Source organism: Salmo trutta, chromosome 5, assembly GCF_901001165.1.
Source record: "Salmo trutta chromosome 5, fSalTru1.1, whole genome shotgun sequence".
Classification (NCBI taxonomy): domain Eukaryota; kingdom Metazoa; phylum Chordata; class Actinopteri; order Salmoniformes; family Salmonidae; genus Salmo; species Salmo trutta.
In genome coordinates, this window is record NC_042961.1 from 28,331,627 (window position 1) to 28,358,623 (window position 26,997).

Here is a 26,997-nt window from a genome sequence, read left to right on the forward strand (position 1 = left end):
ATTTCATAAGGCATTTGGAAGGATTAGGAATTGGTAATTTAATCTGACTAAAATGGTTCTCTCAAAGATTTAGGCCAGAGAGTCAGACACCAAATGCATTTAATTTAGAAGATTGGCAATAAGTCGTTATATTGCAGCAATTTACACAGGCCTCATCTGGAAAATGACTTAACCTTTGTCTCTGTCTCTATGACAACTAATGGACGTATTCGTTACAATCGGGAATGAGGACGCATGCGACGTGTGTTTCCGTGCATGTGTGCGCATGCGCGCATGTGTGCGCATACGAGCATGAATGTATGTGTGCGTGTGTGCCTGTGTATATGTATGTGTGTATGCAACAGAGTTCGCTTGGCTTTAATATCCCTTTTGAGATGATAGTGCCAGATTCAAATCTTGTATCAGCAGGTTAGGGCTAAAAGGAGCAGTAATGGCTTCTGGTGTGCTTCTTAATTGAATCTGGGCAGAAAAACAAGCGAGGCTCAAGCTGAGGTAGACACAGTGCACCTTATCAGATCACCTCTACTGGGTGCTTGCTTTATGGTCCTCAAATAATGTTTTATTTATTCCATTAACATTACTCATGAATCAAAAGCAGAAATTGTATTTTATAGCTGCTGAAAGGAGTGAATCTGCCACATGCGAAAGCTACGGCACTATACCTGTGAAGCAAATTTGTGCAATGTAAATGTAAATACCCATTTTCTGAAATGTGATACAAACACCCGTCTCCAGTAGTGGCTGATTCAGTGTGGTATTCCATCATGTATGCTGTGTTTCAGCGGCCCTCGCGAGCACTAAGTTATAAGTGTATCATAAATTAGAGTCAAAGTCTTTAGTCAGCAGTCCTGCACGAGTAGATCTAGAGGACAAGTGTTCATTTCCTGAGTGATTCATTATGCTTAGATTGCATTTTCTTGTATTACGTTTCGGTGTGTGAAAATATACAGTGGTGGGAAAAGTTCCCAATTGTCATAAAGATATCTTAATAGAAAATGACTCAAGTAAAAGGAATAGTCACCCAGTTAAAGATAAAGTATATATCATTTCAAATTCCTTATATTAAGAAAACCAGACGGCACAATTTTCTTGTTTTTTTATTCACGGATAGCGAAGGGCACACTTCAACACTCAGACATAATCTACAAATAAAGCATGTGTTTAGTGAGTCCGCCAGATCAGAGGCAGAAGAGATGATCAGGGATGTTCTCTTGATAAGTGTGTGAATTGGACGATTTTGGTGTCCTGCTAAGCATTCAAAATGTAAAGAGTACTTTTGGGTGTCAGGGAAAATGCATGAAGTTAAAAGTACATTATTTTCTATAGGAATTTGTGAAGTTAAAGTTGTCAAAAATATAAATAGTAAAGTACAGATACCCCAAAAGTATTTTTACATAAGTACTTTACACCACTGAGAATATACCCACCCTTGGCCTTTTGATCTTTGATTCAGAAGTCATGTCATTATTAAAAGTAAATTATGTAAAACAGAGTAGTTATGTACTGTACCAACATTTTCTTTATCATTTCATGCTAGGTGTCAATGTCCAATAATAACAATGCTAGCCTACCAGCTGGTTACATGTTCAACTGAAATCTATATATTTTTTTCAATATTTATAGACTTTCCCTGACAATCATGGTTTTTGTGAACTATGGAGGTGGAGGGTACTGGATATTTGAACATGCACCTTGGAATGGTTAGTATACAATTCTAACATACATCACCACACCATACACACCAAACTCTCTCCATGATCAAATTCTACTGTAAATTCAGGCTCAAACCAGCAAGGAGGGCAATGGTGTAATTTCTTATCTAGGCCATCAAGGACCCTCCCGATGGATCAATAACACTAACAACCTAGGGGAAGATGAGGAGGGAGGGTTGCATGTTAAATCTTAATGGAGACTATTACCAAATGCATCTCCAACAGTATTTAAAGGGAAACTCAATTTAAGCTTCATAATAGCCCCTTCATCACATCGGCTGAATCGTATAGATCCCGATGGAAAGTTGATGGATTTTGATATAACTTCGTGGCTCCAACCGTCATGGAGGTTTGGACGTTTATAAATCACTCAGTCTGAAAGTCCAACTATAAAAGCAAAAAATATATATATATGACTTCAGGGGCATTGAATAAATGATTATTAATCAAACGGCCAGGCTGTTTTGGAGTGGAGCCCAGTTTGTATTGCGAATCTTGGTTATCTGGACAGAAGACCAAGAACTATAGATCTTTAATAGCATAGTAGGTATACTGTACGTTTCGTTTCTCACAGTTTCTCTGACTGAATGGCTATATTTAATCATGCACTTGTGACAGTATGAATACGGTCTGTCTGTCTGTGTCTGTCTGCTTGGTCTATCCATCTGTATTGATCCTTGTGACCTATAAGCATGTCTCTTTGTTCCAGGTCTTACTGTGGCTGATCTTGTGATGCCTTGGTGGGTTTCACTGCAACGACTGTTAGAATCACTGTAGAATTATTACAGGCATGAGCAGAGGCAGCTCTTGCACACGCTACGAGCTAATTATGCTCCTGCGTTGCGAACACAGTCAAGTAGTTCACACCGATCACATGATCTCTGATTAGCACTGCACAGTAACTAACACTACAATAACACGCATGGTGTTTCAATTACCTTTCGTTTCAACCAATTTGATAACTCATTGACAGTGTGTGGTTAGGGCTCCTTTGCTCAGACATACAGACACTTGTTTAACACTGAATATTATTGAATATTATGCACTAAATTGTTCAGTCCCAAATGTTTATTCAACACAGAGGGGTAATGTCGCGATTAGATGCGGGGCGTCATAGTCAGGAACTTTATATGGGTGGGGTGTATATCACTGTAGCAGTATAGCCTATCTAGCAGAGCAATCAGCTTACATATCAGGGCAGTAATTAGGATAGACATGACAAAGAATACAATGAATTGTAGATTTATATTTGTTATCCGGAAATGGTATTAGACCCTTTGACCAGCAAGATTATCCTTTATCCTTCGGTATTGTAGCTAATTAAAGTGATATTACACTCCAAAATCAAAGTTTGTCCAATTTTTTTTTTTTTTTTAACCTCATAATTGTCATCTGTTTTGTAGATTCAGCTATAAGCCACAATCCAAAATGAATGGACACGATAAGCATCATGTAATTCCTAGACTTGCGGTGCTTATCTTATACATTCCTTTGGGGTTGAAGCACAGCTGGACAAACACAGTTGAAGGTGTGGGACATAGATTTATCTTGATATTAGAGTGCTTTTGAGGTAGGAAAACATCTGTCAAACTTTGATCATCCGAGTGCAATGTCCCTTTAATTGAGTTGTCTCTGAGTACTGTAATGTTTCACTGTGTGTGTCATTCAGGTTTGTGTTCATCATTGGGACGTCTGTAGTATTGGCCTTCACCTCCATGCAGAAAAAGGGAGTTAGCCGTCGGCAGATAATACGCAAGCTAACATGGAGAACTGTGGTCCTCATCCTTATCGGCTTTTGTTTCATGAACTACTCTCCAAAGGATGGATTATGTAGGTATACACACTTTTTTTTACAAAAAATGTTGTTTGATTTACCAAGGAACGTCGTGAACCCTAAATCATAACCGTGCATGCACCAGAAACATATGGGAGTAATGAAACATGCAGTAAGTAATTAAAGTTAGAAAACTAAACTTGCCATTGAAGCAGTTCAGGAGCTGAATCTGTAGCAAGTCATTACAAACTTTCCCCACCAGTATCTTCCTGTTTCCATATGACCTTACCATGATGAGTTTGGAAAACTATTATTTAGATACCATTAGATACACTACATGACCAAAAGTGTGTGGACACCTGCTCGTCGAACATCTCATTCCAAAATCATGAGCATTAATATGGAGTTGGTCCCCCCTTTGCTGCAATAGCAGCCTCCGCTCTTCTGGGAAGGCTTTCCACTAGATGTTGGAACATTGCTGCGGGGACTTGCTTCCATTCAGCCACAAGAGTATTAGTGAGGTCGGGGCACTGATGTTGGGCGATTAAGCCTGGCTCGTAGTCCGCGTTCCAATTCATCCCAAAGGTGTTCAATGGGGTTGAGGTCAGGGCTCTGTGCAGGCCAGTCCAGTTCTTCCACACCGATCTCGACAAACCATTTCTGTAGCATTGTCATGCTGAAACAGGAAAGGGCCGTCCCCAAACTGTTGCCACAAAGTTTGAAGCACAGAATAGTCTAGAATGTCAATGTATGCTGTAGCGTTAAGATTTCCCTTCACTGGAACTAAGGGGCCTAGCCTGAACCATGAAAAACAGCCCCAGACCATTATTCATCCTCCACCAAACATTACAGTTGGCACTAAGCATTGGGGCAGATAGAGTTCTCCTGACATCCGCCAAAGCCAGATTCGTCCGTCGGGCTGCCAGATGGTGAAGCGTGATAGTGGAGGCTGCTGCGGGGAGGACGCCTCATAATAATGGCTGGAATGGAGTAAATGGAATGGCATCAAACACATGGAAACCATGTGTGTTGATGTATTCCACTCCATGAGTCCATCCTCCCTAATTAAGATGCCACCAACATCCTGTGGATTCATCACTCCAGAGAATGCATTTCCACTGCTCCGGAGTCCACGTGGATGTCAATTAAGGCAGCCCCCCCGCATCTATCTGATTCAGAGGGGTTGGATTAAATGTGGAAGACACATTTCAGTTGAAGATGTTCAGTTGTACAATTGACTAGGTATCCCCCTTTCCCTTTCCCTTCCAATGGCGGGAAGCTTTACACCACTCCAGCCGATGCTTGGCATTGCGTATGGTGATCTTAGGCTTGTGTGCGGCTTCTCTGCCATTGAAACCCATTTCATGAAGCACCCGACAAACAGTTATTGTGTTTCCAGAGGCAGTTTGGAACTCTGTAGTGAGTTCAGATGAGGACAAATTATTTTTATATGCGCTTCAGCCCTCAGCGGTCCCGTTCTGTGAACTTGTGTGGCTCTGGCAGGGCAACATTTGATGAACTGACATGTTGGAAAGGTGGCATCCTATGACGGTGCCACGTTAAAAGTCATTGAGCTGCTCAGTAAGGCTATTCTACCGGCAGTGTTTGTCTATGGAGATTGCATGGCAGTGTGCTTGATTTTATACATCGATCAGCAACGGGTGTGACTGAAATAGCAGAATCCAATCATTTGAAGGGGTGTCCACATACTTTTGTATATATAGTGTATCTTCATTACAAACTGTAGAGTTCAATGTTTCCTAGATCTTGTTCTTGGTCGCCATGCTAAATGCTGGAACAATTGCAATGTTTTTCTTATGTAAAGCCCCTGTTGGATTATGATTATGAAGTCTGACAGCATAGGGTAGCGGGCAGCGGCTGGCTGCCAGAGACGTGACAGGGTTAAATGAGGAAAGCTGTCGGGACAATGTGGAGTTATTACTGTCCGCGAGGGTCAGAACGGGCGCCCTTCACACATTAGCTAACCCTGGCGCTAATGGACTTTCCTGGGTGGATGTCTCTGTAACCGGGTTAAAAAATATATTGTTATTCCTCACAGTGGGGAACACAGCATCAGGGGACATTTAACAAAAAAAAAAGGATTTGAGCAAAAACAACCAGTGTTGCTGTAATGGACATTTTCAACAGATAGTGTTACATGGTACCAGCTGTAGACTGTAGATGCTATGTAGTGTAAAACCTCTCATAACAAGATCATGAGTTTTACCATCAACCACTGTAGACAGTGTTGTTTTGCCCCTGTCTCTCTCCGCCCTCCCCATGATGCCCTTGTCATGTCTAACCCTGGGTTTGATCTAATAAGGAAATGGTGGTGCTTCGATCTGTTCAATATGCATACAGCTCTTGTGGTCACATGAAGAGGTGTTGACCTTTGATGTGTTTTTATCCAATCAAAATGACCAGTCGTTTGTTCAAATGGGAAGGTTAGCTTTACTGCCGATATGCAGGTTGGTTTTAGTTTTTGGAGCGCAAGTCAGCTTTAGCTGTTATGAGGTGATTGCATGTACACTAATAGCCTAACCTATTGCGGGGTTTGGATACATTTCCCGTATTCAACTTTGATTCAAGTCCCACTCCATAAAATGTCCTTCCATTTGATTCTTCGTCACTATGCTTTATTTTATTCAGGAACCCATTTATTTCCACTCTGCAATAATTCGCCACTTCCAACCGGTAAAACTCTCTGACTTCTTTTAGAATTTTCATCTTTAACAAGCTTATACTCAGAATATATTGATTAAAGCCATATGAGGGCTCCTGGGTGGCGCAGCGGTCTTAAGGCACTGCATCTCAGTGCTAGAGGCATCACTCCTGACCCTGGTTCGATTCCAGGCTGTATCACATCCAGCCGTGATTGGGAGTCCCAATTCCTTTTTTCCATATTATAATATCATAATTTCCCCATTTCAATTTCTACCATGGCTATGCATAAGCATTTCATATTTCTTCTGTAAGAAACATTTCAATTTACCCCTATCCATATAGACCAATTCTCACAAGTGTAAAGGGTTAATACTGATGCATGACTCATAAAGAACATGCAGTAGCCATAACTTCAAAGTAACCTTTGTGGATGTTTCATGCTTGCATATTGAACTTGATAATGATGAGTGTTGTGAGAGATAGCAGAGACAAGGGACCAATCTCATAGGTGTGTAACCTACGGACTTAACAAACATGCTATTAGTCACCCAAAGCGCTTCCTCTTTTCTTGTGGAAAAAGACATTTCCGCTTCTTATTTGATTTGTCCAGATCAATGATTGGGATTCTATATTTTTGGAATGATCTTTGTGCCGCAAAGAGATTTTCTATTAACTAATGTGGAGATTATCATCAATCGCTGAACTGAAGGCCATTCATGTCCTCCCCAATTTGCCTGGGCCTGGAGATAACTGGGAATCTTTGATGAGCCTTCCACCTCCCGGACACGCACCTCGACATCCGAAGACACACATTTCCACCCATATCCTCCCTCATGGAACATAATTATTGTGGTCGCCCAGCTGTCAATGGTTGATGCTATTCCTTTCCTGTGCAAATATTAGCTTAAGACATCAGAAATAGTTATGCACCGTTTCAAGAATGTCTGTATTTCATTTTGTTGTTATGTCAATGCTCAGTGTATAGCCTATAACTCCAGCATAAAAGTATAACTCCAGACAGTTGGAGCTTTTGTACTGTACATATATTTATTGCAGTTCTTGTTGCAGGCTTATGAGGATATGACCAAAAGTCACAGCCCAGAATATAGCCATTTCTCTGTGTTGGCGACACTGGCTATATTACAGTGTTCTGGTCAGTGTTCTGGTCTATGATCACAGGTCTGTGTGAAGAGTCATTCTCTCTGTGTTACAGTATCTTGGTCTTGGCTGAGAATCCCTGGAGTCCTCCAGCGTCTGGGATTCACCTACTTCATACTGTCTCTGATGCAGACTTTCTGTGGCATGAGAGAGATCCCACTGAGCAGGGTGAGACTCTGACTTTGTCAAGTTCGTTTTCATCAGTAATTACACGCTGGAAAGCAACCTTATAAGACCATAGAAAGTGTAGGTGGTTGCTACGCGCTGGTTTTTGCATTATGTAACACTTGGCAAGCTAGGGTGCTATTCCCTAAAATGACATCCTGCCGACTACGCCAAGTTGAATGTGGCAATTACATGAATTTTGCTTGATCTAACTGTAGGATCGCTGGTGGGACCCTGTCCAGGATGTGGTCTTGTATTGGCCAGAGTGGATCTTCATTATTCTCCTGGAGACATTATGGCTGTGTCTCACCTTTCTATTGCCTGTGCCTAACTGCCCCACGTAAGTCAAATGCCTGAATACACACACTCAAAAGGTTTTTCAGTTTATCATGTGATTATCATTATAAAGACCTTGATAGATTATCCCTATGTGATGTACCAAATCCAATAAACAATTATCTTCTCTACAATATACAGTACCTAGATTGTGGTGTCCAGATTATGACAAAGTCACACATCCATGGGATTTTGATGGGTGACTGTCCTAATATGGACACCGTATAAATCATTTTTAAGCCAAGGAGTGATGACAATGAATACAATTATTTTCGATATTTATACATGCTGTGGTGATGTGATATTTGGACCAGTAAACTGGGATGATGTTGTGGCTGTGGTTGTGTCTGTGACTGTAACTGGGCAGGTGTTAGTGTGCACTGTGCAGCATGTGTTGTGCTAGCTAGCTGGTGTTATAAGCCACTGTGATTTAAGGGTCAGTGGTTGTTGCTTCAGAGGGGATAATTAGCCAATCTCAGTCTGTCATGTACATTAAGACCAAGGCAGAGGATCCATCTTCCTCCCTCTCCTTCCTCCCTGTCTCTGTCCTCTCTGTGCTCCACTCCTGTTCCTCCTTTTCAGTTGTTCTGTGCTCCTCTCTCCTCTGTGCTTGACCCTGCCTGGCATTGTTGTGCCTCCCAAGGCAGCTGAGTATGTTTGATTAAATGTTGATTGTCAGAGTGAATGAAAACCATTTTTACTATTGTCCTTGTCTTTCTCATCAACATACACTGTACAATATGTGTGGTGTGATTAGATGTACAGTACCAGTCAAAAGTTTGGACACACTAAGGGTTTTTATTTCTTTTTTAATATTTTCTACATTGTAGAATAATAGTGAAGACATCAAAACTATGAAATAGTACATGGAATCATGTAGTAACCCAAAAAATGTTAAACAAACTCTTCAACGTAGTGACCTTTTTCCTTTATGACAGCTTTGCACACTTTGGCATTCTCTCAACCAGCTTCACTTGGAATGCTTTTCCATCAGTCTTGAAGGAGTTCCCACAAATGCTGAGCACTTGTTAGCTGCTTTTCCTTCACTCTGTGGTCCAACTCATCCAAAATCATCTCAATTGGGTTGAGGTCAGGTGATTGTGGAGGTCAAGTCATCTGATGCAGCACTCCATCACTCTCCTTCTTGGTCAAATAGCCCTTACACAGCCTGGAGGTGTGTTTTGAGTCATTGTCCTGGTGAAAAACAAATCATAGTCCCCCTAAGTGCAAACCAGATGGGATGGCGTTTTGTTGCAGAATGCTGTGGTAACCATGCTGGTTAAGTGTGCCTTGAATTCTAAATAAATCACAGGCAGTGTCAACGGCAAAGCACCCCCACACCATCATGCCTCCTCCTCCATACTTCACGGTGGGAAACACACATGCGGAGATCATCCGTTCACCTACTCTGCGTCTCACAAAGACACGGCGGTTGGAACCAGAAATCTCAAATTTGGACTCATCAGACCAAAGGACAAATTTCCACCGGTCTAATGTCCATTGCTCGTGTTTCTTGGCCCAGGCAAGTGTCATCTTCTTATTGGTGTCCTTTAGTAGGGGTTTCTTTGCAGTAATTGAACCATGAAGACCTGATTCACACAGTCTCCTCTGAACAGTTGATGTTGAGATGTGTCTGTTACTTGAACTCTGAAACATTTATTTGGGCTGCAATCTGAGGTGCAGGTAACTCTAATGAACTCATCCTTTGCAGCAGAGGTAACTCTGGGTCTTCCTTTCCTGTGGCGGTCCTCATGAGAACCAGTTTCATCAAAGCTCATGATGGTTTTTGCGACCACACTTGAAGAAACTTTAAAAGTTCAAGAAATGTTCCGTATTGACTGACCTTCATGTCTTAAAGTAATGATGGACTGTTATTTCTCTTTGCTTATTTGAGCTGTTTTTGCCGTATTATGGACTTGGTCTTTTACCAAATAGGGCTATCTTCTGTATACCACCCCTACCTTGTCACAACACAACTGATTCGCTCAAACGCAATAAGAAGGAAAGAAATTCCACAAATTAACTTTTAACAAGGCACACCTGGATGGACACCAATGGACCCTCTTACTGAAAGTTGTGGCTGTTTCACGTGATGTGTTGTTGTCTCTACCTTCTTGCCCTTTGTGCTGTTATATGTGCCCAATAATGTTTGTACTATGTTTTGTGCCGCTACCATGTTGTGCCGCTGCCATGTTGTGTTGCTACCATGTTGTTGTCATGTTGTGTTGCTACCATGCTGTGTTGTCATGTGTTGCTGCCATGCTATGTTGTTGTCTCTTTATGTAATGTTGTGGTGTCTCTCTTGTCTTGATGTGTGTTTTGTCCTATATTTTTATTAAATGTTATTTTATTAATTTTTTTACCCCTTTTTCACCCCAATTTCGTGGTCTCCAAATGGTAGTTACTGTCTTGTCCCATCGCTGCAACTCCCGTACAGACTCGGGAGAGGCGAAGGTCGAGAGCCGTGCGTCCTCCAAAACACAACCCAGCCAAGCCGCACTGCTTCTTGACACAATGCCCACTTAACCCGGAAGCCAGCCGCACCAATGTGTCGGAGGAAACACCGTACACCTGGCGATCGTGTCAGCATGCATTGCACCCAGCCCACCACAGGAGTCGCTAGAGGGCGATGACACAAAACCCTCCCATAACACGGACGATGCTGGGCCAATTGTGCGCCGCCCCATGCGTCTCCCGGTCGCGGCCGGCTGCGACAGAGCCTGGACTCGAACCAGGATCTCTAGTGGCACAGCTAGCGCTGCGATGCAGTGCTTTATACTACTTCACCACCCGGGAGGCCCTTATTTTATTTTTTATTTTAATCCCACCCCCGTCCCCACAGGATGCCTTTTGGTAGGCAGTCATTGTAAATAAGAATGTGTTCTTAACTGACTTGCCTAGTTAAATAAAGGTTAAATACAAATAAAAACATGTTAATTGAAATGCATTCCAGGTGACTACCTCATGAAGCTGGTTGAGAGAATGCCAAGGGTGTGCAAAACTGGCATCAAGGCAAAGGGTGGCTACTTTGAAGAATCTCAAATATAAAATATATTTTGGTTTGTTTAACACTTTTTTGGTTACTACATGATTCCATGTGTTATTTCATAGTTTTGATGTCTTTACTATTATTCTACAATGTAGAAAATAGTAAAAATAAAGAAAAACCCTTGAATGAGTAGGTGTGTCTAAACTTTTGACTGGTACTGTAGATGTGGCAGTAGAAGTCTAATCTAGGATTTTTGTATCCAAAAGAGGTTATTTAGGGGCTGGTGGGATTGGGGATAACGGCCTATATCCCAACTGTACTGGGGGAGCAGCTGGGTACATTGACAAGTGGTTATTGGGAGATAACATCTACCATTGGCCAACATGCAAGGTAAGGAGCATTACAGTTTTCTCTCTCCTATTTTTTATTTAAGATTTAAGATTTGAACACTTTTTAGGTCAGCAAATGATAAAAAGATCAACTAAAAGCAGGGAATCTAATGGCAAGCACATTGTTACAAAACAAATACAAAAGAAATGTTTTCACATTAGTGAAATTGTCTTTACATTAACCTGCTCCATAGGAAATGACTTGTTAGTTCTTCTCATGTTGTGTTTTTCAGGCAATGTATCGTACTACCCAGCCCTTTGACCCAGAGGGGGTTCTGGGTACTATCAACTCCATTGTCATGGGATTCATGGGGATGCAAGTGAGCAGACCTCAAGTTTTTGACCCAATATTTTTGTACCGTTTTTACCAGATATGTACCTCAGTCGTAACTTTAAAAAAAGGCCAAAGGTTTAATGCCCACTTATGCATGTGTTTTCACGATATTTCAAAACTTGAATAACAAAGGTCATGTATGGATATTTAATTAATTTTTTGATGATTTGATGATTTGTCCCTGCATCATAACACTAAGGTTGAATCAGTAGTCTACTAAAATGGAGGTTGTCTCAGGGACATTTTCCCGCCTCATGTCTGCACAGCTGCTCTCCGTTATTGACACAGAATGTCATCGGAAGGTGAGGACGGAGTTTGGGGGTTTTTTAGGGTGGGAGCCTTTGAAACAACTCTTGCACTTTGATGGCGACAACGTCGTGTTAAACCGTTTTCGTAGTGGGAAGTTGCCATGCGAAAGCAGCCGCATAGCTCAATTCCCTGTGGGCGGTTAGCGCTGAGCTCTTCAGTCAGCGAGTCTTAGACGACACGCCAGGTGTCCACTCCCCTCGTCTGTGTTTGCCCATGCTAATGTCCTCAGCTGAGACATATTCATCATCACCAAATTAATCAGAGAGCGCCAGCGACTTACACGCCACATCTGGCACCAAAGGGATATGAGAAATATGACCGCCATACCAGAGGCACACAACAACCACATCCACTTTATGGGCCAATTTAGTTAACCGACTACATCTAACCTGTTTTCTCCTTCAAAGTATCAGTAATGATTAAATGACCTGTATACCTAGCCTGCTTATCAGTGTCCTTTATTTCCACAGGCGGGAAAAATTCTAATTTTTTACAGGAAAAAGGATGTCTGCGTCCTCTCCCGATTCCTAGTATGGGCCATCCTCCTGGTATGTACTGTAAAGCCTCCCATATCTGTTTAGAAATATTGCTGGCATGTTTTAGTCTCTTCCTGCATTACTTTGGGATAAGTCAACACCACAGCCCGTGATATATGTAATAATTCCCTTTAAAATAAAAATACCGAAGACCAAGCAAGACTAAAACAAATGCCTCCCCCCTGCGCAGTCTATTGGTGGTTATATCTTAGTTTATAAGGGAAACTACATGACGATGTGGCACTATAAAGAAATGTAAGCCATTTGGCGTTTTAACTTTTTAAGTCACTAGTTAGTCGTAACAGCTCATTAGCAGTCTCTGTAGTAGGTATGCGATCTCTGTGTATGTTACAACCATGTATGGCTGTCTGTTTCCGGGCAGACATAAGTATCTTCTGTCCCGGAGGATAGTCTCTGTCTCTCATTGCTCGTGTGTCTCTCGTGTGAATTTAGAATTTACGAATCCTGCATATTAGTTACATTAAGCTCCGACATCATGGCAAAGAGCTCATGTTCTCCTCTCCGTTTACTATGCTCTGCTGAAGTGTATGGTTGTACCCTACCCTAAGATTACATTTACATTAGCAGATCCTGGTTTTATGCTACAGTATAAACCAGTATTCCTCACAACTGGTACTCAACAACTGTAGTGTGTAGACTTTTGTCCCAGTCTAACCATAATATTGTTAGCTAACATCTGATTAGAAAAATCTACCAATCATCAAAACCAAGATAATCTGAATCCATTGTTTGAGTGCTGAGCTGGAACAAACTTCTATACACTTTGGTCCTCCAGGACCAGAAGTGAAGTACACTGCTGGTATTGATGTAAAGATTAGTCGTTATGAAATAATTGTGATTCTTACATACATTGACGGGTAATGTTACTGTTTTGGTGGGATAGTGCTTTGTGTGGGTGGTCTCAAAACAGAAAGGGATACAAGCTGGCCACTATTTCATTTGGGGGGACTTTATCCCATGGGGAAACGGTAAGTGTTATGTGAAATGTAGACCACTCTTTTCATCTGTTTTACCCTCCACTCAAACGAGATAGACAAATCCCATGTAGTGATTTTACGTTTAGCCTAATCATATGAACTATGTTAATTATGTCAAGAATGGGGGACAATGCATGATGCAGAGCTGGCAGAGTTAGATGGCATTGGCTGTAGTTAGAGGTTCCATGTTATGGTGGAAGGGAAGGGATCTTGAGTTCCAGGACCCGGTGACCAGGGGTGGTGATGGAGAGGTCTTAGGTGGATCAGAAACCCTTTGAAGTCTCAATAAGGCAAGGAAAAACAAGGAACCAAACAGACTCAGGATGGGAATATCTTGAGGCCGCTATAAACACTGTAAAATGGAGGAGGCTATTTGCCTTGTTTTAGAGTTTTATTAAGTCTTATTATAAATATTCAAATTTGCATAGGTTTGATTTTCCATGATATCATAAATGAATTATCCTTTGATGTAGATAATTATATTTCATATAATACATTATGTTGACATTAAGCAATTATTTAGATAATTATCTAGAACAAAACAGACCCCAATTTTAGGCACAAACATACCTTTTTAAAGCAGATTGTATAATAGGATTCAGATGCACCACCCTATAAAAAGGGGAAAGTGTCACGTCCTGACCATAGAGAGCTCTTATTTTCTATGGTAGAGTAGGTCAGGGTGTGACTGGGGGGGTTTATCTAGTTTATTTAGTTCTATGTTGTTTGGTTCTAGTTTCTGTTTTTCTATGTTGGGGTTTTTGGATGATCCCCAATTAGAGGCAGCTGTTTTTCCCACCTGTGTATGTGGGAGATTATTTTTGAGTTAGTGCATGTTTCACCTCTGTCGTCACGGTTTGTGTTTTGTTTATAGTTTATTATTTGTCTTGCAAAGTTTCACATTCAAAATAAAGATGTGGAACAATACTCACGCTGCGCCTTGGTCCGTTCCTACACACAAGTGTGACAGAATGTATTTGTGTGTTCTGTGAAGCAGTTCAACATCATCAGAGGCCCCATCAGAGGCATTTAAATGTTATCTTCAACTCCTATGACAAATCTGTCCATTATGTTTCTTGGGTTGAATCTTATTGACTGTTATTATAGGGCGAGTAGCTTGGGGGAGCCAAAATAAATTAGATCCATTTTGTACTTCCCAGAGGTGCAGGGTGATAAAGTAAGCCACCTTCATGTAAAAACATTACCAGCCAATGTTTGCTCTATTTTGATATTTCTGTCGTACAATTTACCAGTTAGCACTAGCAGCCATGACAATATTACAATACTCTGTACTGTATGTTATTGTTATGTTGGAGGTGTCCTATAGAATAGGCAGATATATAATATGTTGTCTTCAAAAGCTGTTTGCAGAAATAGTGATTCAAATAAGACACTGCCAATGGCAGTTGGAAGCACAGCATCGATCTGTTTCCTCATGTCAAAGAAGCTGAGGGTGTAACGCTTGTTTTGTAGAGGTGTCTTTTCTGCCTTTTTCTCTGAGTATCTCTGAGATGCAAACATGCTACAAACTAAGTCATTGCGGTAAGGAATTCTTTCCAAATAATATAAAAAATTGAAAATTAACTAACGTACAGAAAGATCAGTGCGAAGGCCAAATTAAAGAGGAAGAACTTTTTGAGGCAATTCAATCTTTTCAGTCTGGAAAAACCCCAGGGCTTGATGGCACACCGGTAGAGGTATATCAAACCTTTTTTAAATACTAAAAGCTCCATTGTTAGATTGTTTTAACTACTCCTATAGAAATGGTAGTCTGTCAGGTACTCAACAGGAAGGTCTGATTTCTCTATTATTAAAACAAGACCCAGATGACAAATATAAAGACCCAGTCTATCTAAAAAACTGGAGGCCCCTTACACTTCAATGTTGTGATGCAAAAATACTACCGAAATGCATAGCACTCAGAATTAAAAAGGTTTTACCAGGTATTGTTCATCCTGATCAGACAGGTTTTTTACATGGACAATAACATTGGAGATAATATACAACAACTACTAGAAATAATAGAACATCATGAAACATCTAAGAAGCCAGGCCTGGTATTAATAGCAGATTTTGAAAAGGCATTTGATGAAGTAATACTGTATTTTATTTATAAATGCCTGGATTTTTTCAATTTCAGCGATTCTCTTATAAAATGGGTAAAAAATGATGTATAGCAATCCCAGGTGTAAAATAGTAAATAACGGCTACGTCTCAGAGAGTTTTGAATTGTCAAGAGGAGTTAAACAAGGGTGTCTGCTGTCACCATATCTATTGATTATGGCCATCGAAATGCTAGCTATTAAAATCAGGTCCAATAACAACATTATAGGATTAGAAATCCAAGGCTTAAAAAACAAAGGTGTCCATGTATGCCGATGACTTAAGTTTCATATTAAGTCCGCAAGCTAGATCACTGCAACGTCTCATTGAAGATCTAAATAACTTTTCTGTACTCTGTGGACTAAAACCTAATTATGATAAGTGTACAATATTACATATTGGATCTTTAAAAAATACTACTTTTACATTACCCTGCAGTTTACCTATAAAATGGATTAATGGTGAAGTAGACATACTTGGTATTCATATCACAAAATATATAAGCTCTCCACAATGAATTTCAATAGAAAACTTGTAAAATAAATATTTCGCTATTATCTCGGACGCTAAACCAGGCAAAATAAAGCGTGCATATCTATATAATGAATATGAATTGGGTGGGTTGAGATTATTAAATATAAAAGCACTAAACCTCTCTCTAAAAGCTTCACTTATTCAAACGTTTTACTTGAACCCTAAATGGTTCTCAAGTAGATTGCTAAGAAAAGCTCATCCATTGTTTAAAAATGACCTTTTTGCCTTTGTGCAGATTGTCTCATTTTCGATTAATTAAAAAGTATCTCTCTTTTTCAAACAAGCATTGCAGAGCTGGCTACAATTTCAATTTCATCCCCTGAAAAGATAGAACAAATATTACAACAAATATTATGGCTGAACTCAAATGTACTGGTTAATAAAATACCTGTATTTATGGGAAAGATGTTTGAAAAGGGTATTTGTTCTTAAATGATATTGTAAATTGGAATGGTTGAGTTATCAGAATTGTACGGGAAGGTCTGCTCAATCCAAGAGTACAACCAATTGATTACAGCATTACCCCAAAAATGGAGAAGGCAGGTGGCTGCTGGAGGAGGTAGGGAACTGGTCTGTCTGCCCAATATAAAGGATCAAAACTGGCGGAGGAATAAAAATAGCATAAATAGGAAAGTATACTAGTTTCATTTGAGGACCAGGATGTTGACAACTGTGCCATACAATTTGCAAAATAGTTGGGAAGAGATTTTTGATGTCCTGATTCCATGGTACAGGGTGTATGTGTTGATATATAAAACAACGCAAGATTCAAGACTTCTTAGAATTCTTGCCACCAACAAAATGTTGAATATTTGGGGCATAAAATCATCGAAGCTCTGCAGATTTTGCTGTGAGGATACAGAATCAACAGACCATTTATTTTGGTATTTCCCTAAGGTAACCCGTTTCTGGTCTCAGGTTCAGGAATAGCTGAAAATGCATAGCATTGATCTAAAATTGACCCAAGAAATAGTACTGTTAGGAGATCTGGAGAGACCAGGTCAGTCAATTACTAATATACTAATACTCTTAGTAAAAGTATTTATCTTCAACTTGCAATCTGTGGATTCTATTCGATTAGATAGATTGAAATTGTACGTTAAACATCACAGCATTGTTGAAAGATATTTGTTGCATAGAAATCCAAAGAGGGTGGCCAGCAGAGATAGGTGAGATGGGCTGAGGTAAGCTGAGGGTTGGGATATGGAATTGGAGACAAGTTGGAGTGGACTTCCTGTGCGGGAGATAGAATGATGGTTTTTGCATTGTTGTTTTCTTCTGTCTTTTTCTTTTTTCTCTTTAGTTCATTCTCTTGGTTGTTGGTGCATTGAGGGGTTCTTGGGGGTGGGGAATGGAATTAATAGTATTTTTTATTTTTATTCTTGGGGGGGACTGTGGGAGGGGTCTTGAATGGTTGAGGGACAGCTATTGGGGAACTGTGGGGGGGACCTTGGAGGGTTCGGGTTCACGTTTTTTGGCCTGGTGGGAGATCTGTAAACATGTCCTTCAGCAGGGCATTGACCCTGGATGCTTCTGTGTGTCACTCTGAATGGAAGTCTGTTGGGTGACTAGTATGGTGTAGTTGTTGAGCGGTTTCACTGCAAGTTTATTATATGTTTTGGATAGTCAATTAAAAATTAAATAAAAAGTCATTGCATTTTGGTTTAGGGTTGATGATTCACTTTTATTGGAATTCTAGCCCATTTTACTTACAGTCACATGGCACAGTATTACGTGTATTTCCCCACATGGATGGTGAAAAGAGTCAGACTGATTGACCAGCTTGAAGCTGTAATTCAGCAGCCTCTTGTATCAGAAATATGCTCTTGACATTGGTAGTTAGCCCTTCAGCCAGCCAACAACAGATACTCACAGACCAGAGGCAGTTTTCTACACAGAATCCACTTCAGGCAGACCAGGGACAGTATTATACACAGATAACACAGTTGGCGGGCGAAACGTTACGTTTTAACCTTAAAGTGAAATAAACTCCTGTGCTTTTCTTTTTTGAGCGAGAACTTCGCCTATTCTTTCTGATACACAGATTCAGCTACAGACAGACAGTTCACCGCTAGGAGGGACAAGATGTTTGGATAGTGTTGTTGTGGCATGAGTTCTCTGTCTGACTGAGGGTGGCTTGATATTCCGGGGCGGCCGTGCTTCCTCATCCCAATAAACAGCAGCCAGAGTTAATTCAAGCTAGACGATCAGGGCTGGGGAGTGAGAGATTGAAATTGAGCGATTGCCCCACATACCAGCCCACATTCTGCCTGCCTGCATAGCCTGGAGACTCAATCTAGCCACAGCCAGGCTATTTCCACACCATCGATTCTGTCATCTATACAAATGATGGATATCCACCTAACAAGCATGTTTAGGTTCGGATCTACAGGGTTTCTTAAAGGAATGCACAAGCACAACTAAAAAATGGAAATAAAGCTTCATTATTCATATAGGTAAATATATATATGATGCAATAAAGGTGTTTATTGATATTTGATATGCATATTTGTTTATAAGAATTGGTAGACAGAAGCATTAGTCTTCTAGGCTACAAGTGGATTCACTACGAGCTGGGAGAGGTGGATTTGAAGCGGTTGGTTTGCAGTTCTTTCGTGAGGAACCTCGTTGATCTGAGGCTCAGAGAATCAGTTAGTCTGACTGACTCGCTTGACTCTGTTGGCCCACGTTTTAGCAGACCCAATACTGCTTGCTTTAATCGCCTGCATCGATTTGAAATCTGTTTCATTTCCACCCTCAGGGAATCTCAGCAGCCATCCTTTCTAAGTGCACGCGAGACGAAGGATTTATACCTGTCAATAAAAACCTTTGGTAAGTGAATCCTGACCCTCTAAATCCAGTCACTTTTCCTCACAAAAGAAAGGACGAGTTTCCAGCAGGCACAAATCATGGCCTCCTAAAACACGCATTTACTTACCTCTAACGACAGATATGGCTGTAAATAATCACTCCGGCTGTCAGAGAGTGTGAGGCAAGCCGGGTGATACATCCTCCGGCAAGATCACTCTTCTTTACAGCCAGGAGGAAAACAGGCTGTTTTATACTCCCTCCCTGCCCACCATCGTGGCAGGAAAACGATCCCCTAGCCAGCTCTCTGTAAAAAGTTCCACCTGGAAACACAAAAGGTTTTCCTGCAAGGATAGCCGATGAACCCTTTATGGTTCTAGATAGCCCCTCCCTTTCTAAAAGTGTAGAGGGACAATATGGAGTTCAGGGGACAATATTACCATGGGAAATTCACACACACAGGGCTCACTGGATTCTCACAGAGTATAAAAAGGAGATTAATTCAATGTCTAGACTTTCCCATCGGATGCGCAAATACTTGATGAACATTTCAATCGCGGTAATGATTTTGCATGAAATATAGTATGATTACAGTCATATATGTTGTAGCTGACGTATTTCTTCCACGCTCACCCTGCATGTAATATGAGTATGAATTAGTTTAATGTCATGTCAGACAGAGTACCGTTTCATCTATGATATGTAAGCAGAATCTCCCATGATTCTCCCACATGAGCTTCTTCTCTATAGCCATGCTCATCCTTAGCCAATATAACCTGCCCTGGTTTTATAGGCAGTCCATCATGTTCTGGTTTTTGAGCTGTTGAGTATGAGTCCTTGCCGGAATGAAAGAAATTAACTGCCAGCCTTAGAGTCTTTTTTGGACCTCCTTCAGATGAGATAAAAGATGCCTGCCGCTGCAAGGATCTGGGAGGTGGCCATTTTACATTAGAGGATATTACATCAAAACATCCTTGCGCTTTGGAACAGACATGACTTGCCGGTATGGCTCCGTGGGTCACGAGCCAAGGATCCACTAACTGACGCTAATGCATCATACTAGCCTACCATACTGTACTGTACTGTAGCTTAGCATCAGCAGCAAAATCTATTATGTATTTATATGGCTACTTTGTTGTTCACGCTTTGTACTGGTCATCCAAACTTTTAATCACAAGTGCCAAGCTTCCCCATGGGAAAGTGTACACATAGTGCACTCCTCCTACAGGTATAAAATACAGAACAGTGTATGCATAACGGAGCTGCATTTTATTTCAAGAGAAGACAATAATTAGAATGACTATCTATTTGTGCACTATGCAACATACAGTAGATAGATACAGGTGCAACTTTTACAACTGTATAGCTTGTACAATAAAGGGTATATGTGTTGTGTGTTCATATACTGTAGGTCTCTGTCGTATATCACCTGTATGGGCTGTTTCTCTTTCCTCCTGCTGGGAGTCATGTATTTCATCATGGACATTAAAGGCTGGTGGGGCGGCCAACCCTTCATTTACCCAGGTAAGTACACAAGGAAAATGGCACAGGGGTACATTGCTAAGACATTATGGTACAAGGCAATGTGTTACAATCCAGCGGGCAAAACTGGTCAAAACCGGTTGAAATTATGTCAACATAATGATGTCATTTCAACCAGTTTTTCGCGCTGGAAATGAATGACAACTTTCCTAATGGGAATAAGTTGCTGAAAGGCTCCCTGATTCATGCAAGCACTTTTGATAACCATGTCTTTGTTTTTGGATACCTTGACTTCCTGTCTCTGTGGTGGTCTGCAGGGATGAATTCCATCTTTGTGTACGTGGGCCACTCTCTCCTGGGGTCCTACTTCCCCTTCAGCTGGGAGATGCGCTTTGTGGACAGCCACTGGGAGAAGCTGTTCCAGAGCCTGTGGGCCACCTCTCTCTGGGTCCTCATCGCTTTCCTGCTATACAGGAAGAAGTTCTTTCTCAAAATCTAATAGCGCCACAATCCTTTCATTCAGTGTTTGCTTTTATTCTGAGCCATTGTTGTGGGAATTATTGCAAATGCTCGATTTTATTGTTTTACTGTAAAGTGTGTTGTGATTTTAAATGCACTTTAAATACAGTTTGTTTTGATGTGAAAGTGTATAAGTGGATAATTCTGTTATCTGTGTAATTAATTTAAATCTGTACAGTGGTATGTTGTATGTGGTAGACCTAACCACACAACACTCTTAGAATTAGTAGTAACTTGAGGAACCCTGGAGACCCTCAAAGGACCCATATAGCTCCTCAAGGAGCCATTGCTCGTCAATGGTTCATATTTGCACCTTCGGTTAGTTGAGGGGTTCTTGGAGGAACCTTTAATGGTTCAATGTAGCAACGGATTCCTGGAGGAACCCTGGTGTGGAGGCGTGGCTTAGTAGGGGCATGGCTTTAAGATAGATACTTTTCTGGCCACCTGTTAGAGTAATTGTCATTCCTGTTTATTTGTTCTGTTGTATTGTCGTCACGTCAGGGTTAAACACTGACAGTTGTGTAGCTTCAGTGAAGCTAACAAAGATGTATGAGTTCCTCAAGAGCCTATGCAAATCCCAGAATTTGAATAGTTAACACTCTGTTACTATATGTAATCAGCAGTGTTAATATTGTTAATATTATATGCATAAATAGTCAAGGAAATGTTAAATTTGCAGTGTACAAACTTAACATGATGAACAGGAATTACATTTACACTAACTGGTGGCCAAAAATAACTATCTGAAAGCCACACCTCCAATCTGATAGACTGGCACCTCTACAATATATTATTAAAAAGGTTCATAATCGAACCCCTCCCATCACAAAAAGGTTCCGTTTTGAACCTTTACACAGGGGTTCATTGAAGACCATTTTCAGAGGGGTTCCTCAAGGAACCTTTTTGAACTGGAATGGTTCTGCCGGTGTTGGAACCCAAAAGGTTCTTCCAGGCACCTTTACTTCTAAGAGTGTAAAGTCTCTTCCTGATAATAGTATGGAATCTGGTCTATTTTACAGCTCAATTACTAGAAAGGGGAACTGTAACACACCAGGATTTTTTACTTGATATCAGTTCTGTTGTGCACTGAATAGACTGAGGTGGTACTCAACAAATTAGAGCCAGCGATTCCCCTACACCAGGTTAGCCATTATGAGTCTGTTGCCATGGCCACTCCACCTCTCTTAGGCAGAGAGTGTGTGTACCATCTGCTCTCCGAGTGACAGTTTAATGTGGGTCAAGATGGACAGCTCACTAAGGAGTGTCATTAAAATGAACATCACCTCTTGCACTCATACTAATACAAAATCAGGGAAATAACACCACTCAATTCGCCCACTGATATTAAAGCTGCCGAAAATGTCCCAGAGAGAAAACGATCATTTCAACATATATATATTTTTTAATCTATTCGTATTTCAAAAACATTCTGGAAAGTTCTTGGTTGTGGAGTTATATCAGTTGGCCTTGCACGAGCAAGAAAACGCTTAGTTAAGAACTAGGCCGACATTGTTCCAAGCACTCAGCTATAGCTGTATTGTAAGGGTCGGTTAGCTAAATAGAATTTGATTGATTGATTGACGTTGTCTTGTGGGATTGCCATGTTCCATCTCTGCATTGCTGAGATACCAAAGGGATGTTAAGATTTAACTTCATTCCTGAGAGGACTGCTCTGAGTCAGCTCTGGGAAATTGCACTCTAAAAATATTATTTCACTATGTTGGGTTTTATAAATGAACATGAAAAAGTACTAAAATGGTTTAATAAACATCATTTCATAATTTGCATGTTGAATAGCTGTTCATTTCATTCTGTCTGGTAGCCCTTTAGTGGCCAAATCGCCCTCTAGTGGCCTCATAGGTGGAATGTTATAATTTTTTACAGAATTGTAGAATTAGAAATTATATTTCAGTCTTATAAAGTGTAATATTGGGATGCAAACTCAAAATGTAATGCATTTCATCTTTATATCTGATATGGTACATCTTTTTTAAAGCCCATAACCATATGTATGAGGTGTATACTTTTGTTTCAAAGTACATTTGTTTAACCTCTCTGGCGCATGTGGGACGAACTCGTCCCACCTACGTAACAGCCACTGAAATCCAGTGGCGCGATTTTTGAATCGTTAGAAATACTATTACTTCAATTTCTCAAACATATGACTATTTTACAGCTATTTAAAGACAAGAATCTCGTTAATCTAACCACACTGTCCGATTTCAAAAAGGCTTTACAACGAAAGCAAAACATTAGATTATGTCAGCAGAGTGCCCAGCCAGAAATAATCAGACACCCATTTTTCAAGCTAGCATATCATGTCACATAAACCCAAGCCACAGCTAAATGCAGCACTAACCTTTTATGATCTTCATCAGATGACACACCTAGGACATTGTGTTATACAATACATGCATGTCTGTTCAATCAAGTTCATATTTATATCAAAAAACAGCTTTTTACATTAGCATGTGACGTTCAGAAAAAGCATAACCCCCGCAAACTTCCGGGGAATTTACTAACAGTTTGCTAAATTACTCACGATAAACGTTCACAAAAAGCATAACAATTATTTTAAGAATTATAGATACATTACTCCTCTATGCACTCGATATGTCCGATTTTAAAATAGCTTTTCGGATGAAGCACATTTTGCAATAATCTAAGTACATAGCCCGGCATCACAGGGCTAGCTATTTAGACACCCACCCAGGTCAGCCTCCACCAAAATCACATTTCCTATAAGAAAAATGTTCTTACCTTGCTTGTTCTTCGTCAGAATACACTGCCAGGACTTCTACTTCAATAACAAATGTTGGTTTGGTCCCAAATAATCCATCGTTATATCCAAACAGCGACGTTTTGTTCGTGAGTTCTAGACACTATCAGAATGCTACATCACGGTCTCGTGCATGGCGCATTGGCGTGACAAAAAATGTCTAAATACTCCATTACCGTACTTCGAAGCATGTCAACCGCTGTTTAAAACCAATTTTTATGCCATTTATCTCGTAGAAAAGCGATAATATTCCGACCGGGAATATGCAATGAGCCTAAACAGCCGAATTAAATTTCTCCTCAGGAGCGAATCGTGCACGCGCCTCATTCAAAGGTCCTCTGATCCGCCACTTACCAAAGGCGATAATGTGTTTCAGCCTGAGGCTGCCTCGTCAACCTTCAGGTATTTCCCGGGTTCTGAGAGCCTATCGGAGCCCTGGGAATTGTCACGTTACAGCTAAGATCCTTACTTTTCAATAAACAGATGCAAGACGCACGACTCCTTGTCAGACAGGGTACTTCCTGCATGAAACCTTGTCAGGTTTTTGCCTGCCATAGGAGTTCTGTTATACTCACAGACACCATTCAAACAGTTTTAGAAAATTCAGAGTGTTTTCTATCCAAACCTGAACAATAATATGCATATTCTAGCTTCTGAGTTGGTGTAGGAGGCAGTTAAAAATGGGCACATATTTTTTCCAAAATGCTCAATACTGCCCCCTAGCCCAATACCAAGAAACATTCTGCGACCCTGATTTAGCCCACTGCAGTAAATTAAATTGGCTGTAGTACTGAGTGTGTATGGTCTACAAAACTTAATTTAATCTTCTTGTAATGAAGTAATGCAGTATTTTCCATCTGTGGTTAGTTGTGTAATCCTTTTAATAGCAGGTATGATTTGGTGTAATATGGTGTAGTTGTTTTGGTAATTGGTTGTCGGTTGTTAGTTCATATCACAAGAGGAGCATCTTGCCTTCTTGAACAAAGCACAAGACTGTAATTGCCTCGCAAAATACACTGCCTATTGTGTAGTTGTAGAAATGCTTAACATTATAGCATAAGAAAGGAGAATCAATATGCATTCCCCACACAATAATGAACAAATAAATAAATACATTAATTAGTGAGTCAGTGAATTCATTAATGAATGGATGGATGGATGAAAATCACAACAATATAAAAGTACAGTATTTCAAAGTAGATTTGTAAAAATGTCACAATCTCCAAAGGCACATGCCTTTCTTTGAATCTAACCTGATGCCATGCTAACTGTAGGTTGACGTTTATTGTCATGAATCTTGCCCTGGAGGCAGCTCTGCAGGATAGTCACTTGCTGGCACAGCCACAAAGTCATAAATCAAAAGCCAATCGTAGCCACACTGCAAACCCTAATCCCTAATCTTTAATGAAGACCAAAATGCTCATTTTTGTTTTCATGAAATTTATGACAGCGGAAATCGCTAAATTCTGCCTCCAGGGCAAGATTCATGACAATAAACGTCAACCTACAGTTAGCATGGCATCAGGTTAGATTCAAAGAAAGGCATGTGCCTTTGGAGATTGTGACATTTTTACAAATCTACTTTGAAATACTGTACTTTTATATTGTTGTGATTTTCATCCATCCATCCATTCATTAATAGAAAATAGATGTCAACCTGCATACTAACTCTCCAGAAAGTAAAACCTCTGATAATGTTGTGGTTCCACATGCCATAAGATCGCTGATGCATTTTCTTCTCACAATATAAATTCACATTGACCATGCAGTACCAGTCAAAGGTTTGGACACCTACTCATTTCACGTTTTTTCTTTATTTGTACTATTTTCTACATTGCAGAATAATAGACAAAACATCATAACTATGAAATATCACATATGGAATCATGTAGTAACCAAAAAAGTGTTAAACAAATCAAAATATATTTGATATGTGAGATTCTTCAAAGTAGCCACCCTTTGCCTTGATGACAGCTTTGCACACTATTGGCATTCTCTCAACCAGCTTCATGAGGTAGTCATCTGGGATGTGTTTCAGTTAACAGGAATGCCTTGTTAAGAGTTAATTTGTGGAATTTCTTTCCTTCTTAATGCGTTTGAGCAAATCAGTTGTGTTGTGACAAGGTGGGGGGGAGTGTACAGAAGATAGCCCTATGTCAGACGGTTGCTAGGAGTGGTGGTAGGAGTCAGGCGCAGAGAGCAGAGGTACAGAACTTTGTGTTTATTTCAACAAAAACACAACACGATCAACGCCAACACAAACGGCGTGGAAAAAATGCCAAGTGCCCAAAACAGGTGCACAGCATGCATATAATATTAAGTAGTTAATCGCCAGCACATCCAACTACAAAAACACAACCTGACGCTAAAATAATCCCGCACAACACTGGGGGGCTAACCAGGCTTAAATAACCAAAATCAAAAGACCAAATGAGGAACAGGTGCAAACAATAAGACATACCAAACGAAAAGGAAAAAGGGATCAGCGGCGGCTAGTAGGTCGGTGACGACGACCGCCGAGCGCCGCCCGAGCAGGCAGGGGAGCCACCTTCGGTGAGATTCGTGACACCCTATTTGGTAAAAGTACAGCTCAAATAAGCAAAGAGAAATGACAGTCCATCATTACTTTAAGACATGAAGGTCAGTCAATCCGGAACATTTCAAAAACGTTGAAAGTTTCTTTAAGTGCAGTCGCAAAAACCGCCTCTCATGAGGACTGCCACAGGAAAGGAAGACCAAGAGTTACCTGTGCTGCAGAGGATAAGTTCATTAGAGTTACCTGCATCTCAGATTGCAGCCCAAATAAATGCTTCACAGAGTTCAAGTAACAGACACATCTCAACATCAACTTTTCAGAGGAGACTGCGTGAATCAGGCCTTCATTTTTTTAAATTATTTAACCTTTATTTAACTAGGCAAATCAGTTAAGAACAAATTCTTATTTACAATGACGGCCTACCCCGGCCAACAGTGCGCTGCCCTTTGGGACTCCCAATAACACAACACACCTCCAGGCTGTGTAAGGGCTATTTAACCAAGAAGGAGAGTGATGGAGTGCTGCATCAGATGACCTGGCATCCACAATCACCTGACCTCAACCCAATTGAGATGCTTTGGGATGAGTTGGACTGCAGAGTGAAGGAAAAGCAGACAACAAGTGCTCAGCATATGTGGGAACTCCTTCAAGACTGTTGGAAAAGCATTCCAGGTGAAGCTGGTTGAGAGAATGCCAAGAGTGTGCAAAGCTGTCATCAAGGCAAAAGGTGGCTACTTTGAAGAGTCTCAAGTATCAAATATATTTTGATTTAACACTTTTTTTGGTTACTACATGATTCCATATGTGTTATTTCATAGTTTTGATGGCTTCACTTTTATTCTACAATGTAGAAAATATTAAAAATAACAAAA

General features: G+C 40.5%; 1 protein-coding gene across 2 annotated transcripts in view; it reads left to right on the forward strand.

The window, feature by feature from the left end:
• The window catches only part of si:dkey-192p21.6 (heparan-alpha-glucosaminide N-acetyltransferase), a 36,688-nt gene extending 14,097 nt beyond the window's left edge, over positions 1 to 22,591 (forward strand). The window contains exons 8-18 of one of the 2 annotated variants that reach the window (XM_029753220.1): positions 1,624 to 1,700; positions 2,422 to 2,452; positions 3,382 to 3,542; positions 7,364 to 7,476; positions 7,692 to 7,813; positions 11,065 to 11,188; positions 11,421 to 11,507; positions 12,301 to 12,378; positions 18,763 to 18,833; positions 20,221 to 20,333; positions 20,609 to 22,591. In XM_029753220.1, coding sequence (XP_029609080.1) covers positions 1,624 to 1,700; positions 2,422 to 2,452; positions 3,382 to 3,542; positions 7,364 to 7,476; positions 7,692 to 7,813; positions 11,065 to 11,188; positions 11,421 to 11,507; positions 12,301 to 12,378; positions 18,763 to 18,833; positions 20,221 to 20,333; positions 20,609 to 20,790 — 1,159 coding nt within the window. In that variant the 3' untranslated portion in view covers positions 20,791 to 22,591. The remainder of the gene's footprint in view (positions 1 to 1,623; positions 1,701 to 2,421; positions 2,453 to 3,381; positions 3,543 to 7,363; positions 7,477 to 7,691; positions 7,814 to 11,064; positions 11,189 to 11,420; positions 11,508 to 12,300; positions 12,379 to 18,762; positions 18,834 to 20,220; positions 20,334 to 20,608) is intronic. The other variant, XM_029753221.1, reaches the window with a different exon arrangement.
• The last annotated feature ends 4,406 nt before the right edge of the window (positions 22,592 to 26,997 follow it).